Consider the following 21,920-nt stretch of genomic DNA (forward strand, 5'->3'; position numbering starts at 1 on the left):
CTTGATTACTCTCAGGTTGTATTACTTCAGGTTCAGCAATAAATTGCTCATTCACACCTCTATGTCTCATTACATGAACTGGAGATTCACTTTCACAAGTTTCATCAAATCTGACTGAACGAGATGTAAACACTGCTCGTTTTAGAGGGTCCCAGAGGCGGTATTCATTGTCACAATAACCAATAAAAATACATTTTCTGGATCTCTCAGCAAACTTCCCAGATCGATCTTCTTCAGGAATATGTGCATAAGCATAACATCCAAATAATTTAATTTTGCTCATATCAGGTTTGTAACCATACCAAACTTCAGCTGGTGTACAGTCATTAGGCAATGTACTTGTAGGAGTTCGATTTGTTAAGTACACAGCAACCAATACAGCTTCTCCCAAAATGGCTTGTCAAGACCACTGTCCAAAATTAAACATCTAGATTTATCTAAAATAGTACGATTGTATTTTTCTGCTAATCCATTCTGTTCTGGATTCCTGGGTACAGAATATTGTATAGTTATTCCTTTACTAGTACAAAAATCTTTAAAGCTTTTAGAACTATTCTCCCCAGCATTATCACATCTCAAATACTCTATTTTCAGATTGAATTTTGATTCAGTTAAGGCTACAAAATTCCTAAAGCATGTTTCCACTTCATTCTTTTCTTTAATAAGGTATAACATTCCAAAATGACTGTAATGATCAATGAATGAAACATAATAATTTTTACCATCATGAGTAGCAGGGTTAATTTTTCCACACACATCTGTGGACACATATTGAAGTAAGCATCGAGCTTTCCTGTCACTTGGGATGCTCTTTAAAAATGGAGAACGTGTTTGCTTACCTTTCAAGCATATCTCACATACTGAACTCACAGGAAATCTACAAGAGTGTCCAATCCGCTTGTGCCACAACTCAGGTGTATCTCGAACAATGTTAACCACATCTGACTACAATTTCAATTCTATAAAATACAAGTTACCAATCAATTTTCCAGTAATAATTGCAGTATCACCCCTAATGATTTTTACTTCCTTATTTTCAAAAATCACACGAAAACCTTTTTCTTCAATTTGTCTTACTGATAATAAATTGTAAGAAATATTGTCACAAACAAGAACATCATTCAAAGTAACTAAAACTCCTTCTTTAGATATAGCTGAGAAACTACCTTGAAATTTTGCTGCTATAGTTTCACCAACTTTTGCTACATTTATTTGTCTATCTACTGCTATGGAATTAGTCAAAAATTGAATGTATTGTTGTGAATTTAATAATTATATTCTATTCTATTTTATTTATTATTTATTTCCACAAGGAAACAAAGTTCCTGTATTTGGCTGTATACCATATATTAAAAAATTTTGAATAAAATCCTTTATAAAAAGGTATATAAAAAACCCAGTTGGGCTATGTTGAATTGACAAAACGTTTTCGGAATGAATATTCCATCATCAGTGTCTAGTTAATACATGGATGTAGCCACTAAATATGTGGGTAAAAACCCTTTAAAAATTATTAAATAAAATTTGGTTTACATTATGTCTAATTTACAGTTAAGATGTTAAAGTTACCGTTGGATTGGTAACATGGCGACATATGACTCTACATTAGTTGCGAGTCCTGAGACGGTATGTCTACGAGGACTTTGTCAAAGCAACTTGTCAAAGAGTTCCATTTTCGAATTTTCTGTATAACTGGATCTCTTTCTTGTTCTTCTCTGATCTTAGTAGGCGTCCAGTCGTCATTGACCATCGTTGTTCTTAGCACTGCTGCTTCCTTGGATTCCGTTTTGTAGCAGTGGGAACACTCTGCTGGACATGGCCTTCTGGAAAGAGAATCAGCGTTTCTGTGGCTAACTCCGGCCCGGTGCTCAATCTTAAAATCGTATTCTTGGAGTCGTTCGATCCACCTGGCTATCTGCTATCTGCCGCTCATGTCGCTGTTGGAAGGCAAACGTTAAAGGCTTGTGATCAGTATAAATGGTAAACGGCATACCCTCAAGAAAATGGCGGAAGTGATGTATGCCACTGAATATGGCAAGCAACTATTGGTCATAAGTGCTGTAGTTTCGCTCCGTCCTAGAAAGCTTTCGAGAGAAGAAAGCGATGGGCTGTAGGTGTTCACCTATAAGCTGTTGCAAAACACCGCCGATGGCAGCATCTGAGGCATCAACTGACATTGTTCAATTGGGCATTTGGTGCTGGAAAGACCAATTCAGTCGACGCGGCCAAGAGTTCTTTTACCTTGGTGAAAGCTGCTGCGGCTGCTGGTGTTAATGTTAGTTCTTGCTGCTTTTTCTTTTGCTGAGACAATAACTCCGTTAGTGGCATTAGCTCATTGGCAGCATTAGGTAACCAGCGTCTGTAGAAATTGAACATACCCATAAATCGTCGTAGCTGCCGATAGGTCGTAGGTTGTGGAAACTTACGAATCGCGCTAACTTTAGCCGATAATGGACGAACGCCAGTTGGGGATACAGTGGCACCCAGGATGTTTACTTCACGTTTACGGAATTTTGATTTATCCTTGTTGATTTGGAGTCCATTTGCTTCCAGAATCCGAAGTACTCATGCCACGTGTTGCTCATGCTCAGTCTCCGAGGCAACCAAAATATTGTCAATGTATACATATACATATGAGCATTCGGAGGAACTCGTACAGCTCAAAGGGGGTTATTACAGCCGTCTTTTGGACATTCTTCGGGTGGACTGGAATTTGGTAAAAAGCACGTACCAAGTCGATGCAAGAGAAAATTTTCTTACCATGTAGCTGGTTAGCAAAATCCTGGATGTGCGGTATAGGGCAGCGATCTGGTTTCGTCATGGCATTTAAACGTCGGAAGTCTCCACAGGCACGCCATCGTCCATTCGACTTCTGAAATAAGTGAAGCGGATTGGCCCAAGATGACTTTGATGGTCGGATAATGCCTGCCTGCATCAGCTTGTTGAATTCTGCTCGTGCAGCTTGAAGACGGTCTGGTGGAAGTCTTAGTGGTTTAGAGAAAACTTTTGTACCTCGAGTCTCAATATAGTGCTGGACTCTTTCAGTATCCTCTGGTATAGCAACAGTTAGACGATCATAGGGATGGGCAGTGGATAAGCCTACTTCTGGCACCCTAACACGACGAGACACACAAGTAATACTGCTTAACATACTTGGACTTACTAGTCGTTTGTTTCTCATGTCTACACTAATGTCATGGTACGTCAGAAAATCGGCCCCTAGTATAGGTGTGGTGACATCTGCGAATACAAATGTCAATGTTACAGGTTGGCATAGACCAAGATTTAGTGTGAGCTGTTTCTGACCATATGTTTGGATGCACGGTCCGGTGGCAGAATACAGGCATACAGTGCTGGGCTGAGTCGCAGTGCAGATTTTACGTGGAAGCACACTTACGTCTGCCCCTGTATCAATAAGAAATTGAAGTTGGAGAGCACTATCGGTAATGAAGAGGCGGCGTGGTATATGAGGGGTTGCGGTTGCCGCCATTACTGCGCCCTTTGATCGTTCTTTGTAAAATTGCAGGGTGGTCTACATTTCTTTGCTTGTGCACCAAATCTTCGATGGTAGTAACACTGTTCGTCAGATGATAACTTGGTACTCTTGACCATTTGAATCTGTTGCCCTTCTTCAGCTACAGTTAATCTGTTGGATAAAGCATTCACTTGGTCACTCAATGTAGCCACTGTTTTGTTTAAGGTAGAGCTTTCGGTAACAACCATGACTGGAAAACTGGAACACCGGAGGTACGTATCGGCTTTCTTAGCAAGTTCTTCTAGGTCTTCATCAAGAATTGATATAAAGCTTCGAACTGAACGTGGTAGGCGGTCCAATCAAAAATTTTTGAGAACTTGCGTACTAATGCTATCCATTCCAAAGCTTGCATTCGATGGAGTAGTTGAGTGGATTTTAGGTCACCCAGAGTGAGTTCCATCAACTTGTGGATCTTTTCATCTGAGCTGGTGCCATACTTTCGAGTTTACTGGAGAAGTCGAGTTTTTAGTTGTATATAGGCATTACCAGCAGTGGGATTCTTTAATAATATGTCTGCTACTTCTATAAGTACTTCACTGTTTAAACTAGCAACAGTATGGTCGAATTTACAGTTGTCAGTTGTGATTTTGGCTTGTCGAAACTGCGCTTCTAGCCGGAGAAACCATAGTTCTGGTTCAGTGCTCCAAAACTCTGGCGCTCTAATGCCTACCCGTGCAATGAATGAGTGATCATCGCCTTCGCACGGTGTAATATTCATATTGTTTGGCATTATTTGGTCGGTGTTTGTTATAGTTGTGTATAAAACGTGGTACAGTCTGTCCCAAACCGTTCTTTCAGTGCATCACTAATTTTGACATAATATAGGATTTTAAGAATGTCGAGAATTATTGCATGTCATTTTAGTTAAATTTGATAGTTACAGAATTGTAATCCCTTTTTTCTAATTGAAAATAATTTAATAATTTTAATATTAGTCTTTGTTCTTTCTCGATATATCTCGGCATATTTAAAATATTTTTATGACAATAAATACAAAATTAAATTTTCACTGTAAAATGTCTGATAATACTATGGTCTGTTTTTTAACCAGGCGGAGTAATTCAAATTTTCCGCGCCGTAATTCTTGTTTCTAATTGGTCCAACCGCAGGCAAGTTTACTCCACTAAATTATGACATTTTAACACTAATGACATTTGTGAAATTTTAAATTTCAAAATTTATATCGACGATTTTTTGTATTTTCTGCGTTATTCCTTACATTTTTTTAGATTTTTCGTTTGTATTTATATAAAAACCGCATGTGTATTGACTGCAATAATTATATTTTTCATATGAGGACATTCTAGTTTTAATACAAATTTCGTTGTGTTTCTTAAGAATATATTTTATTTTAGCTACAATACTATAATGCCCTAGCATTACATTTATGTAACACATATTTTTTGTTAGTTAATAGATTTTTAGATTAAAAAATTGTTAATTTTGTCTATTATTATACATTTTTAATAAACATATATTAGTTTCTTTAATATATACATTACAAAAAAAACTCGGGTCATAATGGGTTAAATTAACATTCATCAAAATAGGACCACATAATATGAGGAAACATGAAATACTTTCCAAAATAAACAAATGTCAGATGGACATATAACACGAGGAAGACCAAAGATTAGATATAGGTAAGGAACAAATACTTAGAATAAGTCATTGAAATAGATTGGAATTGAGAAATAAGTATTCCTGAAGAGACCAAAACCCAAACAAAAAAGGTTGTCAAGCCAATGATTATGATCACATTTTGAGAAATAATAGAAAAAAACAACATTTAGTATGATATTCAATAGTATTCTCATTCTCATGCAAAAAAATTGTTGAATAAAATGTCTCCTAGAATTTAACCATTGTTCCACATCATTAACATTTCTATTGACCAACACATCAACATTTTCTACAAAATCATTATCACCATCATTATTTTCCCTTAAACCCAGATTGTAAGGTAATGGCTGTAGCACATATTATTGCAAGAGATATATTTAATTTGGATTGTAGACCTTGTTGAAAACAAGGAAACTGTCTTTTTCGGGTTCCAAAATAGCTTTTCTACAATACAATATTTCTTGTTCTTATATGTGCACTATTGTATCTATTTTCTTGATCATTACCTAAAAATATACATATATACATACAGTGATTACACATACATATATATATACACTGATTCTAAACATGCCAGTGGGGGGTGGCTTCTATGATTGTATTATAATCAGTGTATAAGAGAGAAAGTTTTTAAGTTCAACAACAATATCCATAATCTCCCTTCTATGACCAGAAAGAGCTACAATTCATTTAATGGAGCCTGCATAATGAAAATGTCTATTAATTGTACATTTGAAAAATGGGCAATCCCATATAGACGATTGCCCATTTTTCAGACTCGTTCCAGACGATTTTCTTCTACAATGTGATAAATAAACTCTAAAAATTCTTTCAACTTCTTCATAGCAGTCTAACATTTTTTTATTGTAATTAGAAAAACTAAATAATATATATTGGAATGGAAGTGAATTGGAAAAAATTATTATTCAAACATAAACAAACAAAATTAGGTTAGAATCGATGTGAGGTTGTCCAATACTGATTACTGGATTACCGCAAGGCCGAGATAAGCAATCAAAAAAGAAGATGTATTTGGTGACTTTTCTAGTAACTTTTTTGGGTGTGAATCTGTCTTTTTAGTTTACTCCTGGTTAAAAAACAGAGTATAACCTGGAATGACAATTATTAGAGAGATATCGCAAGTGCATTTTTATCGCACGCTAATAGCGGAATACGCTATTTTGACATGTACGCAAGCGCATAGTGAATGTCACGTTAATAACGGATAAGGGCTTCCGCTATTTGAGTCGAAATAAGGGGTGGTAATTACGTTAAACGATAATTTGACATTTCGCATAAAACATAAAAATATTTGATAGAATACAAATTTAGAAACTAAAAACTGTGACTGTGGATCAAGTGGATGATCTTGTTTGGCAATCTAACCTTATCTATGTTGTTTGGTTTGTTTTGAGAAACACGTGTGTTCTTATTTTGTTTAGACAAGTTTTATACATCGACATTGACTATTGGTTAAATCATTAAAATTAAAGTGCACGTCTACCTGCTCAATATCTTCTCCTTGTAGCAAATTACCAAGAATTAAGTCTTCAACTTCGTTATCATCAACACCAGCTATTATTGCTGCATCAATTTCCAAATCCATTATTCAATAAAAAAAAACAGTTAAGTACAAGTAGTTATATTCGAGTATGGCTATGACTAACATTAATTTCTAGGTTACAGTTGTCATAATAACGTTAAGTCTTATCGTACTCCCCAGAACAATTTGCGATAACTCTCTTGATACCTGTGTTTCAACAGACCGTTATCCGTTATTTACGTCTCAATACGGTATTAACGTTTGACGTTGCGATATCAGTTGACGTTGTGAAAGTACTAGAGAGTTTTTGTGCAAGCAAATACGTATACGTAACGTATCTTTTTGACATATAAGCATGCGCATTAATGGTTGAACTAACGTATCTAGATACGTATTACCTAACGTAACGGGCTGGTACGTTACGTTCATACGCATCCCTATCGAGCCGAAGGTAACCGAATGCACAAGGGAATCTTACACGATTACCAAAATTTCAACATCCACATTTCATAAGCACACTGGTATGTGTATGTTTACATTTGTGGTTACGTATATTTGTTTTGATTTTTATAAATAATGGAAAGCAGTAGAAAACGACTTCACTTAATTCAAAAGCGAAAAATATTTTTAATGGTATCAAAATTAAAGCGGCCGTATAGTCGTGCAAGATGTGGAGAAGAAGGGCATCTTCTATGTCTTCGTCTTCTTCATCATCAATAAAGGCACCTACATTTAATATCGCGTCCATATCAAAAATTAAAAATTGTTGACAAGGACAAGACTGACACTGACAATTTATTAGTTAATCACTAATTCGGTGAGGGCAACACCATCGTTACGTTACGTGCAGAACAAAAACTCTCAATTTAACGTTCATCTTCTTCGATACGTTAGTTCTTTACTTATAGGGAGATACGTTACGTTAGGTAGTTACAAAAACTCCCTATTGTCAAGACCTTCTGCGTCAAATTATATTTATGCGCATCATTGATTGGATATCTATTTAGCGTATTCTAAACTCCAACCAATTATACATCCGTAACTAGAATTAGCTTTACGATAAATAATTTTCCAAGTTCTATGTATAATAATCACAGACTCATGTTTTTTTCTGTCTCTTCTAGCTTAATGTGTTAGAGAGAATTCGATCAACTATGACGCACTAAAAGAAGGCTTTGGGACGAACTATACTAACAGTTTTTTTCTCGGGGTCACCAATGTGGCCTGTTTGCGGGGAGCAAAAGTAGTCGGGGCACACTTTAAACTGTTTTATTGATTTATTAACAATAAACTACATACTAAAAACAAGTAAGAAAACTGTAAGAGTTCTTTTCGTTGTCAGTTGTCACCTCGTCGTGTGATCGTGTTCTGACAGCCATCAGCTGCTCTGATCTCCTCTTCTTTTCTCCATCGACGTTCCCTCACTTCGGTAGCACAGTCAACCCATGTGTGGCTGGAGGTTAACTGTCACTGTCAATCTGCCACAGTACGAAAAACGAAAATTAAAGTTAACCAAAAATTCAGTAATAAATTAACTCAGTTTTGTCGTCTGTTATTTGTTATTTGTTCTAGGGTAAGAATTTTTTCTAAATTTATATTATTGCAATATTACTTTCAATAACTTCTCATAAATCATCTTATTTTTGAGTTATTTTTAAATATTTACTCACGCCTTATATCAATAATGGATATATTCAATTATTTGCAAATTGAATTAAAATTATGTTTATCAAATAAAATATGAATATTCTTTAACATGATGATGAAAAGCTAAAGATCATGGCCTCAATCAGTTATGTAAAGGAAGGTATGCAATGATGAATTCATTTATTTATCATTGGCGAAACAAGTTTTTAAAATATAAAAACAGTACACAGACTTAAAGAGAAGAATGCAAGAGGTAGTCTTATATTTCATGTGTATTTCAAGTATTTGTTTCCCTTAAAAATCGATTTTATTGGAATCATAAATTCCATCTTTCCATTTATCTTTTGGATACAGTTTTCACATGTGCAATGAAATATTCCTGCCAGGATCAGTAGTTCAAACACAAACAGAAGATATTCATCTGCTTTGGAGATGGTCCATATGATTTTAAATAGATATCCTAGTGCTGGTAAAATAAGAATTTTACATTTTATTTTTGTTTTCTAACTTAAATTTCTACATATTAGTTCTACACAGTGGAAATAACTATTTTATATAGCCCATAGTAGTACTTTTTGCTAGAATTTACCCCAGTTTTATTTATTCCCTGGTAAAGTTTTCATTTGTCACAAGGGTGCTCAAATACATATATATGAATTTGTCTACTATCTCAAAGTTAGAAGTTTGAATGTGATGTTCACTATGATTTTAACATAAATGTTTCTTTTAATTTGTCTGTCCTACCAAAGGTTAAGCCTTATAATCTGCATAGGCCATAGTTTATGAAGATTTATTAAACATTGCGTCTATGTTGTCTAATTTGGCATCTCTTATGGCTTTCTCTAGAACTATGTAAAAAAGAGGGCAAACTAACGCTTTGCCATATCTGATATATTTCAAAAGTTTGTGAATGTTCACCCTGGTTTTTTGCTTTGCAGATAACTGTATGCATTGTAGCTCTCACTAGTCTAGTATTATCCAATGTGTTATCAGCAAGGTCACAAAAGTCCTAATGTGCAGAAATGTTGCAGAAAAAAACTGGGAATATAGCCCAAAAATTCTGAGGTGGATGTACATGGCAACAGTGGGATCAATCATCACTTACAGCATAGTGGCCTAAGGAAGTAGAGCCTATATAGGCAACACAGGGAACAGCCTCACGAAGCTTCAAATATTAACTTATAGAGGGTGTTTCATTAAGAATTGTCCATATAGTATCAGGAGAAACCTTAGCATAAAATATCAGGATTTAACCTAAAAAACTTAAATACAATATTCCTCTTTACCGAGATACAGAGTGTTTTATTACAATAATTTTTCTAAAATGATTTTAGCCTATTGTTTTAACACTTTCCAATATATTTTTTTCAAACTTGACAAGCACTTTACATATGTTAGGATACTTTAACTAATGTTAAAAGATAATTTTCAGCTATTACCAGATGCTTGCTTTTCCCTCCCTCACAATCTATGCCACTGTCGTAATAATCATTTCAGCACATTTTTTCCATTCTTTGTTAAATTTTACTTCAATATTATCCTTTTGTCTGTATACAATGCGGTAGTAGTTTTTAGGTTATTTGCATTTAAAGGTAATGTTTAAACTACATAATATTATTTTATTGCCAACATCCATTTCACACAAGTCATAACTATGTCACTAATAAAGTTATACAATTTAGTGCAGCAAATTCCATTTCAAATGATTTGTTTATATTCATGTTTTAGTTTATAAAAATCAGAACTATGATTTTTATTATCCTAAAACAATTTTTCTTGGTAAGTTTTCAGATTGAGCTTGTTAATAAAATGATGGTTACCCAAGATAAAACTATTGAATAAAATATTTATTTAAACGATTGTAACAGTAAATCAATTTAATAAAGTTTCAAAGTGGCCTCCATCCACTTCAAATACATTTTTGAATTCTGTCAGGAAAATTTCTCCTAACCTTCAGAAATATGTTTGGTTACTTTCTGATCAAATTTGGGTCATTCTCTATTTGTTGCCATAATTTTTGTCTGGTATTAATTTTTTGAGCATACACAAATGTCTTCATATGTCCCCAAATATAAAAAATGTAAGTGATTAAAATCAGGACTCCGAGCAGGCCATGGAAACTCACTTCCTCACCATATCTATCTATGAGGAAACTGATTGTTCAAATAATTTTGCCCCACCAAGGCAAAATGCGACGGGGCACAGTCTTGCATAAACCATATATCTCTTGGTTTACTGGTAACTCTTCCAGTTCATCAAAAAAAGCATTTTGAAGAAATTCCAAATATGATGAATTGCTGTTGAATTTGCAAGTAATTCAAAGGGACATATTAAATTATCTCTAAAAAATCTACACCAAAAATTTATTCTCAGTTCATGTTGAAATTGTGCTTCTCTGATGGCATGTGGTTTTTCGTTTTCCCAAATGTGACAATTTCTCCAATTAGAAGCGCTTCTACATGTGAAAATGTAGTACATTGTCTACATTAGTAAAAAGAATATGAAAGAATGTGAAGAATGTAACTATGCCAATAAAGAGTTGCAGTTGTTTGACCTTAACATATATAGAACTGATGGCTACAGGGAAACAAGTTCATTCTCAAGATGTGGTGGAGTCCTTATTGCAGTTCATAAGAGTTTGGTGACTGAAGGTGCAAATCAGTTTATAGGAACAGCATATTTTCCACCAAAGTCTACATTTGACAAATATTCCATATTTTGTCAAACCTTATAACAAATATTTGAAGTTTATCCATCTGCACACTATTATCTGGCTGCTGACTTCAATTTACCAAACTGTGAATTTTTTTCAAATGATATGTGCTGTACAAAAATTCATCTACCAGCTGCCACAGCATCTGTGTTTGAAGCTCTGCAGGTTGTGTCTGGTCTGCGTGCATACCATAATTTGTTTCAGTCCAACTGTATTGTGAATTCAACTTGTAATATTCTCGATTTGGTGCTGGTTGATGATGCTGATGTAATTGTGTCCAGGGCAGATGAAGCTCTTTTGAGGGAGGGTATTCACCACCCACCCATAGAATTTGAGATAAAGATGACCAAAAGATGTCCCAATAATAGTGGTTTGGTTAGCAATGGTTTCTATAGGGACTTTAGTCAGCTGATTCTGTGAAAATAACTGATTTTTTGTCACAGTTCTGTTTAGTTCGATGGTCTATTCGACTCAAATATGTAACTCACCTTCACTTGGTCTTACTGACTTGACTGGTTTCAATGTAACTATAACTGATATTTATATCTTATTTTGCCCTCTCCCATATATTTCAGTCTAAAATGTCCACAGAAATACAAAGATGAGAATCTATAAAACCTTAATTTCACCAATAGCATGCTATGGCATTGAAGCATGGGTCCTGAAAGAAACATCCAAAAAACTCGACACATTCGAAAGGAAAGTACTGAGGAGAATACTAGGACCTGTGAGGGAAAACATAATCTTCAGAAGTTGATACAACAACGAGCTTTATCAACTTTATAAGAAAGCACCACTGTCAGACTTCATTAGAATACAAATATTGCAGTGGGCCGGACATGTGACAAGAATGGGAGAGGATAGGCTACCAAAAAGAGCACTGAATGCTAGAATGCAGAGAAAGAAACCGGTTGGAAAGCCAAGAAAGGAATCCTTTTAGGAATCCATTTATGGAGAAGATCAGCCACAGACAAGCAAGAGGGGAAGCAAAAAATAAAGGAGGCCAAGGCTCAATTTGGGCTGTAGTGCCGTAGAAGAAGATATCTGATATTTATTTAAAATTATCAGAACTGGATGTGAATAACAGTCCTGGTCCTGATGGATTGCCTCCCAACTTTCTCAAGAATTTTTGTTTTATATTATCTAGACCTCTTTTTCACATTTTTAAGCTATCCTTAAATAATTACTATTTAAATGGGAATAAGCCACAATTAAAGGTTAAAGTAAGTTTATTGACATTTCAATTTCCACTTCGGAAATCGTTCTCAAAAAAGAACTTGTTTGAAGAGAATTTGTTAAAAAAATTATAGTTTAATATACCCCTCGGTTCCGGTCATGACCTATGGGGCGAAAACTACGACTCTAACCAAGACTACAGCTTCGAAATTTAGAGTGGCACAAAGACGAATGGAACAGTCTATGCTGGGAGGGACGTTGAGGGACCGAATAAGAAACAAAGATCTGCGAAGAAGGACGAGTATTGCTGATGTTGTGTTATTTTGTACAAAATTACAAATTAGAGGCCAAGAGCAGACAAACGTAGTAGAGGAAGACCACCTATACGTTGGGATGAGGACATCAGGCATATTAACAAAAAATGGCAACAAAGAGTACAAAATCGTAGAGAATGGAGGAGTTTAAATGAGGCCTATGTCCAGCAGTGGACGTGATAAATGAAGGCTGGGTGATGTTGAGTATAGTGTACACTGAATGATTACTATAATTAAAATGTCATTAATAAAATAAATTTTATTGTGTGTATATAAATATTATATTCATTTCATTTTCTTTTACCAGAACAAAATCCAACATTTTTACTGAATATAAAATTTATGAAATTAAATAATTTACTTTTCAAATGATTGGAATTAAATTTGAACTTTTAAAAATTGTTTGAGGTTGACTGATCATCACTTAATTACTAACCAGTCTTTATACATGGTCTTTTCTTTACCATACCATCCCGACCCGGTGGGCGCTTAACTTTAAACTTAATCAAAAATATCAGAGTCAAGAGGTTGTCAGAATGTACGATAGTCAAGCAGCGATCAATGCACTCACATCAGATATGATTAACTCCAAAGTGATATGAGAATGTTTACAGACATCAAATGAACTAAGCAAACAATCTACCCTACTATAAATTCAGGGATATATCGGAGTGGAGGGAATCGAAATGGCTGATGAATTAGCCCAAAGAGATGTAAAAACACCTTTTATGTAACTAGAACCCTTTTGTGAAAGGGAAATACATAGCAAAAGACCTAAACATTGGGAAGACTATATTGGTCCAATTAACCTGATTCTATATGTCCCAATATTCATGCCACACCCTGTAGTGTAGAGCGAAGAAGAAAAAATCTAACTTGCAACAAGGTGGAATCAATCAACGACAAAGTGTTAAACAATGTAAGATTCGTGAATGATACATTTATCCTTGGAAGTAGGTAGAACTCCAAATATTAATCAGTAGTCTAAACAATTTCTGCGAGAATTATGAAATTAAACATTAAAAATATTAAGTATATGATAGTAATTCTTTTTTTTTATATACCATGGATACAACACATAACAAAAACGGAAACCTTAAGAAAGATTTTTTTTATTAAATGCTTTCATTAAACGGTCTAAGCTTGCATCAAGTGTTATACATAAGTATTTTGTGGAGTATGCATATTGTATTTGGGCATCATTTATTCTAATTGGAATATTTTGGATTTTTGTATTTATAAAATTAATGTGAATTAATTTAGATTCATTTAGTTTGATCTTTAATTTTTCTGCTGCCTCTTTGCTGGTATCGCCTATTTTCAACTAGGATAGCAGTATCATGTGCAAAGGTGGCTATAGTATCATTTTCTAGTTCAGGTATGTTGTATGTGTATAACAGATACAGTACCAGACCTAATACGCTTCCTTGAGGGACCCCTGCTTTGATTTGTTTTGAATCTGTGTACATGTATTCTTGCTTAATTCTGAAATATCTGACATATGTGAGATTGCAAAATTTCTGAATATTGTTTAATCATAAGAGTTTTGAGTTTTGTAGATTAAACTTTGTTTATATATCTACTGTAACGTCCATGCAGGTAAGAATTTTTTTTCACTTGTAAACAAATGATCCAAAATAGTAAAGTTTGGGAATAATTGGAAGATATCAGCTTGTGTTTCTTTCTCACATTTAAGCTCTACTTCCATATTATTATCTAGTTCTTCCATATTATTTTCGTCCTTTGATGTACCTACAGAATTCGATGTACATGCAGCAGATAACTCAGTAATTTGAATTGCATCATCTGCATTGGCCTCATGCACATTTTCTCTCTTAAGTTGTGTCCTAAAAAAAGATTATTTTATTTATGAGCAAATATGTGTACTCAAAACAAATACCTTAATAATTCCCGTTTTTTATTACGCATTACTCTAGCATTCACCAGTTCCTCATTGATTTTTCTGTCGTGTGTTCCTTTAGGAAGGCATTGAGAGGGAACAACACCTTTCTTTAAAAGTTTCTTTTTCCCTGCTGCAGCTGCAATAGAAATTTTAATTAAGATCTATGTTAGTGTATAAATTTTATTTAGGTTAGGTAGGCACATTATATATAATAAATGTTGCAATTCTGTTCAGCAAACTTACTTGAAAAAAAAATCTGTTGATAAAAAATGTTGTGAACACCACCATACCACTTGATATCGATTTCCCAATTTTTAATTCATCTGCCCAACGATCTTGTAGATTTTTGTCCTATCCATCTAAGGCGTGCTACCGTACTGAATTTTACGTCAGATTCCCCGAAACCTCTGTACAACTCAGAGTTGTAACGTCTGCGTCAAAAACCTTGCTCTTTTATTCCTCCATATATTATTTTTTTAAGGTGCTCACCTTCTTTTTCTTCTCTTTATGTAGACATGACTATCTGTTTTTCAATGTGCCTCCACTAAGATGTCGTTCCATCGTTTTCGTGGTCTTCCTACTGATCATCTTCCTATTGGGAACCGTCTCTTGCCATCTTTGCTACTCTATTTGTTGTGATTCGGTTTATATGATCGTTCCATTCTACTCTTCTATTTCTTACCCAGTCCTTGATGTTCTCCACCTTGCATCTACGTCGTATATCGGTACTTCTAGCTCTGTCCCATAGTGTTTTACCATCAATTTTTCTAAGTGTTTTCATCTCTACTGTTTCTAACAACTTTTTTGTTCTTACTGTGTCAGGTCGTGTTTTTGCCGCGTATGTCATTATTGGTCTGACGACTGTTTTGTAAGTTCTGCCTTTCATTTCTTTGCCGATATTTTTATTTCTCCATATTGTTTCATTCACGCAACCTGCGGCTCTGTTTGCTCTATTCACTTGATTTTCCACTTCTGTTTCGAACTTTCCGTAGCTAGATAATGTGATACCTAGATATTTAAACTCCTTTACTTGGTCTATTATTTGACCTTCCAGCTCCAATTTACATCTTAGTAAATTTGCTATTATGACCATGCACTTTGTCTTTTTGGGGAAATTAACATGTTAAATTTTCTGGCGATTTATATTAAATTGGTATATACGTTGTAAATCATCTTTATTTTGAGAGAGTAGTATTGCGTCGTCTGCATAGTAAATTATTTTAAGTTGTTTTTCCCTCATTTGGTATTCTTTTTTAGTTCTTATTTTTTTATTATTTCATCCATATTCAGGTTGAACAATAAAGGATTCAGGTAATCCCCCCTTTCTTATCTCATTGCCAGCTTCATTATGGTAAGTTAGTTCTTCTACTTTTAATTTTATTGTGTTGTTTTGGTAGATATTTTTGATCGTTTTGATTATTCCTAAAGGTACCTCTCTTGCGTACAATAAGTGAATAACGTCCTGTAATTTGACCCGGTCAAATGCCTTTTGCCTTCCATTCACGAAATATAGATATGCGGGTTTGTTGTATTCTAATGATTTCTCTTGCACTTGCCTCATTATAAATATAGCGTCGGTGTATGATCTTCCCGACCTAAATCCTTGTTTTTTTGGTAGTGTTATAATTTCATTCAGTTTATTTGTTATCACTTTAGTTGTTAATTATAGTATGGTGTTTAATAATAAATTAATTCCTCTGTAATTTTCCGGGCCCGATTTGTCTCCCTTTTTGAAGAGATGTATTAGGATGCTAAGGTGCTTACCGATGCATTTAATACATCTTGTAACGATGGCATTGTCAGCGCTTACTGGCGACTTGTCATCTCTGTACGCACTCCTACCTGCAAACTACCAGTACTATCGATGCGAGCTGGAGATGGAACACTGTCAACGGTATAAAACGCTTTCCACCGCAACAAAAATCCGATTTTGAACCGGAGAACTGATCTAGTAAGAACTACAACCCTGAGCCTTTGAGTATTGATCAAAGACTAACCGTCCTGGGAGTTCAAGCCGGAGCACTGATCTGGTAAGAGCTCCTACCCTGGGACTTTGAGTATTGATTAAGAGCGAAGGCGCAAAATTTCGGGTCAGTGCTTTTTAAATGCATTCGTTTTTTTCGAATCCTGAGAAAACTAATAAGTATTTTTGAAAAACTTAAACAGAATGAAAGATTATATTATTGCCGAGGGCCGAAAGTCCCTGAAAGCTTCTATAATGTTTATTTTAATAAGTTGGAGGGGTGAAAAAGAAGAGAAAATTTAGTGTCATTTTTAATCTCAAATATCTCATTCAAAAAAAACTTTGTTTATTCTACGGGACTTTCGTCCCTCGGTAATAATGTAATCTTTCATTCTGCGTTTAAATTTTTCAAAAATATTTTTTAGTTTTTTTCAGGATTTTAAAAAATGAACACTATGTCCATGGTGGTATTTTCCAAATCGAATATTCGCTATCTTTGTCATACAACGCACTCAGTCGAACTGAATGTGGTGACAAGGCTACTAAATATTTGACACGGCTTCAGGAATATTTTGAGTTGTTTATTAAATAATATCGATAAATCACTTATTTATCAAATACACAAATATGTAGAAAGTTATTTATTGTTTATTATTTATGGAAGATCCAAGTATTTCAAGTCATTAAAGTTCAAAAAAGTAGTATTTTATAAGAGTTTGTTTTCATAATCGTAAATGCAAGTTTAACAATAAACTAAAGTACCCATGGTGTAGATATGACAAAATATGAAGGTGGCGCTTGACAATATTTTAAGTGAGTTGTTAAATTTTGACTTCATATTATAATAAAGATGTTTGTAAGAGTTTGTAATTAAAGGTTTTGCTTTTCATGGAGAGGTAATTTGCTGTGTAAAGAAAGAAAAACTATTGATAGGAGCGTCAGTGTCGATTCGCTCCGTCTAAAATCTGCGCATACGCTCTTAAAGGCCAACCGCCCTTCCCGTCTGCGATCGATCGCATTTTTTCCTTGTCCGTATCGAGTAGTATTCGATCGGCCACCCCTAACCTAGACTAAGAATTTACTAGTCTTTCCCGGTGTTTGGGTATTACACCTAGTACATCGTCCTTCTGCTTCAACCATCCTAGCATCGCCAATATTTATTTTTCGCAGGTATCAACAGCATACCTTAGCGCCGTCGACTATCATTCACTAGAATTCGTATTTTTGTTGTATTGTACATACTTATTGTATAGAAGTTAATTTTAGTTTGTTATTTATTTTGATTCTATTTTTGTTTAGATTAAACTTGTGTATTACGAAGTCTGGTGTCTAGTAAAGCTACCCGTCACAAATTGGCGTTCTAGCAAAAGAAAAATGATGCTTTTTGTGTGATACGTTCAATCAATAAATGAAACGGAAATAATAAACTAAATAAATAATAAAATAATAAAAAACGGAAAATAATATTACTGTAGTAATGCATAAAATATTTATAGGTTGTGGTGGGGAATTATTCCTTCCGTATGTTTCTTCTAACGTATTATATTATAAGGCAATGCATCTTTTTCACCATTTATACGGGTTTGAGGCTTGTACACTGAGATAATAGAACATTAAAAACCTAGAAGTGTTCGAATGTGGTATTACCAAGGTAGTCTGAAGGTATCATGGATTACTGATGACTCGCAAAACAATCGTACAAGTTTTCGAACCACTGGAAAACAATGTGAATTTTGAAACTCAATAAAAATCAGGAAGTTGGAATACTTGACACACATTGAATATGAGAGAAAAGAACTGTTGCGGAATATAGTGCAGGACAGAATCAAAAGAAGAAAAATAGTAGCAAGACGTAAAATTTCGTGGTCACGCAAACTCCGTGAATGGATTGGCTTTAGTTCAATTGATTTTAACTTTTCAGATGCGGAACAAACAATATTACAATTGTCATATTGTCAATAAATCTTCGGCAGGAGCGGAACTTGCCATGCGATGTGTCCTTACCTAACCGAATATGTACACTATTTATGCTCTGTTCCTCGAGCTTTGTTGTTGATCTAAATTGTTGGAATTTTAGATCTGCCAGGGGTTGAAAGATCCACATCCTGTATAAATACAGAGCGCCTTCTTTAAAAATAAAGTTTTATATGTTAAATTATCATAATAGATGTATCTTTGAACACTGAAGTATGCATAGTGGAAGTTTTTGAATTTATTTAAGCTTTGACTTAGGCAAACTGCAGATTATTTGCAATGATTTGAATTGGTCGATTTCATAGATATGCTAAAATTAACCTGTTTGAACTTAGAAGACTATCTGATTATTCATATTTTCGTTCTATAAAATTTTAGTTTGTGTAGATTTAGGGTACCAACAAGATACGTACATATTTTTGGAGATATTTTGAAATTATCGGCAAACAAGAGAAAATAAATTTAAAGATCCATTCAATATCAGAAATAAAAAACAAGAATAGCAATGGTCCTAGATATGATCCCCGAAGGGAATAATGTTATTGTATAATGTTTTTTGGCAAACCAACTTTTTTTACAGAGCGATCCTGCCATTCTACGCTTTCTTACACGTGCATTACTCTATACATATAAAGTATGGTGATCGGTCTTTATCTATTGCGTGCGTACTACAAGTCTGATAGTAATTACTAATATTTTTGAAACATTAGTAAATATGTATTTCCATTTACTCCATGTCTATCGATACTGATCAGTTCAATCAGTTAGCAATGTTTGTACTTTTATCTTAATTTCTAGAATGTTATGCAATTCACCGCTCTTTCTTAAAGATAAAATAATCTGCCTGTATTAAGCATTCCAGTTTACAGTTCTAAGTATTAAACCATGTTTTTATTTAATCAAAAAAACCCATCAACCACAGAGAGTGGAAAATACACATATTATATACACACAAATGTTCAAGGTTATTTCAATCTCGTACTCGTCTAAAATTAGTTTTTGCCTTATTTATTCTTGTTCTGATTTAATAAGCTGCATTGTACATACATAAGTATCTTGAGTAACCTTATTTGGGTTTGATTTTTGTTCTTGAGGTAAGAATTTTTTAAAATATTAAACGTTATATATATATATATATATATATATATATATATATATATATATATATATATATATATATATATATATATATATTATGATCTACTTTGACTCTATTGATATTTATAGATGTTTATAGATGTAATCTAGTTCAATTAATTAATCATTTAATTATTTCATTAATTAATTAAATCAAAACATAAACAAAATATAAATCTCAGGGCTGAATGATCCTATCACTACTTACTTTTGTGGCTTCAAATATTTCTCAGTGGTTTCCTTATAGGGATAGACAAAAGAGAATCTAAATAATACACATATGGATTTCAATTAGAAATTTTAAAAATCGTTTATTTTATAAAAACGGAAATCGATATTCAATATTACAAATTTTTTTATTCTCCTATCTTTATTATTTCATATAAACATTTATAAAAAAAAAGAATCTTATTTCTTTTTGTCTCAAAATTCTTTTTTAAATCAATAACTGTGAATGTCTCTACTTATGCTTTACATAATGTTCTCGGTGTTAAATTTTCTTGATATATAAAAAAAAATATTTATCAATATTATTGTATATTGAAAAAAAAGTCAACTACAATGATTTATAATAAACAAACTGATTTACATCTGATGATTTTATAATAGTGAAATATGTAGTTCCATATACCCTGTGGTATTTAACACTAACAACAATACATTCATATCATATTAGAAAACGAATGACCTTTGCTGATGATTCTACCATGTCTTCACCCATAACACGTTTTCTTACTTGCTGGTGTTGCGATCAGAGGAAAACTCGTCCACGCTTCCCCAGAATGTCTCTGCTTATCTGCTAAATTTTGTTCTCGTTTCCTTTTACTGCTTCGTACCGTACTCGTTTCGGCTTTCTCCTGATGCAATCTTTCAACTTTTTGAATCAGTTAACACAATACTGGATACTTTAGACTCAAGGACTCAAGGATACTCGTTCCACGATTTGTTTGATGATGCTTGTAACTTTTCAAACACAAACCGGCCAAAATCCGACTTCCAAATCGTTCCCCCATAATTAATTTTCCATCCAATCAAAACCAACTTTCAATCGTGTCGCATTATTTACCCAAAACTACCTCTCTCCTTAATCAATACAAATTTTCAAATTTACGTATCTTTTTGTCTTTATGGAGTTCCAAGAAAGAAATAAAATTCCGTATCCTTATTCTTTTTGCTACAAATAATCAAATTCTTATCTATTTTTGAGAATCTTAATACAAAGGTAGATTTAAACTATCTACTATGTACCGTACGGGCTAATGAGCTTCTTACCTGCATATCTCGAAAACTTAATGATTTCTCCTTTGTTTAACTAAAACATATTGTCCGTAGTTGTAATAAAAATTTCGACGAACACTTTCGTAAACTATCAACCCTAATCGTCTAATTGTTTGCTTGAAATACATTGTTCATGAGGCTAGTAAACAATTCTACGAAACACTCTCTTAAAACTAGCTATAATTCTTTTTACAAAATTTGTCATATACAGGGCGTTAAAAATTTATGCTCGTGGTTGAGAAAGGAAATTTTTTTATTTTAATTTAAATTTTAAATAGGAATATAAGTTTTTATTTCTCATGTCAAATAGGAATATAACAATAAATATATATATATATATATATATATATATATATATATATATATATATATATATATATATATATATATATATATATGTGTATTTTTTTTTTTCCATTCTTTCTACCGGTGTATCGCCTATTGTAATTTGGGCGTTTATGTTGGTGTTCTTACTAATGATCCTTATTTTTGTCTTCTTGTAATTTAGTTTTAGTCCCTGCCCACTATCTGCCAGCAACACTGTATCGTCTGCATATCTAATATTGTTTATAAGTTGGCCATTTACAGCAATTCCATCTTCTGATTCGACCAAGCCCTCTCTAAAGATGTTTTCAGAGTATGTATATATTAAATAATGCTGGTGACAATATGTACCCTGTCTAACTCAATTTTCGACTGTGAACATCTCGAACAGTTCATTTTCTAATCGCACTGTTGCTTTTTGTTGGAGATATAAGTTTGAGATCAGTGATCAGAGTCTTGCTGTGAATTCAAATTGAACTTCACTCAGGTGCTCTTCTAATTTGGTGTATATCCGCGAGTGAATGATAGTAAGGAGTACTTTAACTACATGGCTCATCAAACTAATTAATCTATGTTCTTCACATTTTCTAGCGTTGGCTTTGTAGGAAGTGAAATGAATATTGATAGTAGCCAGTCTTTTGGTAAGTAACCAGTCTCGTAGATGTTGTTGAATAGCTTCATAAGAGCCGTGGCTTAGTGTTCCTCTAATAGCTTTAAAATTTCACCATGCACCTCCTCAGGTCCTGGTGATTTCCCATCTTTAATCCGCTTAATGGCCATAGTTACTTCT

The 21,920-nt window shown here is 33.7% G+C and overlaps 2 protein-coding genes across 3 annotated transcripts in view; one reads left to right on the top strand and one right to left on the bottom strand.

The window, feature by feature from the left end:
• Positions 1 to 357: 357 nt before the first annotated feature.
• LOC140438791 (uncharacterized) lies at positions 358 to 3,490 on the bottom strand. The gene is made up of 3 exons (XM_072528440.1): positions 2,761 to 3,490; positions 2,176 to 2,546; positions 358 to 945 (listed from the first exon to the last, which is right to left on the bottom strand). Exons 1-3 carry the CDS (start codon positions 3,488 to 3,490, stop codon positions 358 to 360), a joined length of 1,689 nt encoding a protein of 562 aa, XP_072384541.1.
• Positions 3,491 to 8,123: 4,633 nt separating this feature from the next.
• Cth (Cystathionine gamma-lyase) overlaps positions 8,124 to 21,920 on the top strand; it is a 182,625-nt gene continuing 168,828 nt past the window's right edge. Inside the window, exon 1 of one of the 2 annotated variants that reach the window (XM_072529897.1) lies at positions 8,124 to 8,274. The gene's annotated coding sequence lies outside the window, so the exon portion shown is untranslated. Of the gene's footprint in view, positions 8,275 to 19,331; positions 19,486 to 21,920 lie in introns of those variants that run through there. The other variant, XM_072529896.1, reaches the window with a different exon arrangement.

Source organism: Diabrotica undecimpunctata, chromosome 4 (genome assembly GCF_040954645.1).
Source record: "Diabrotica undecimpunctata isolate CICGRU chromosome 4, icDiaUnde3, whole genome shotgun sequence".
NCBI lineage: Eukaryota > Metazoa > Arthropoda > Insecta > Coleoptera > Chrysomelidae > Diabrotica > Diabrotica undecimpunctata.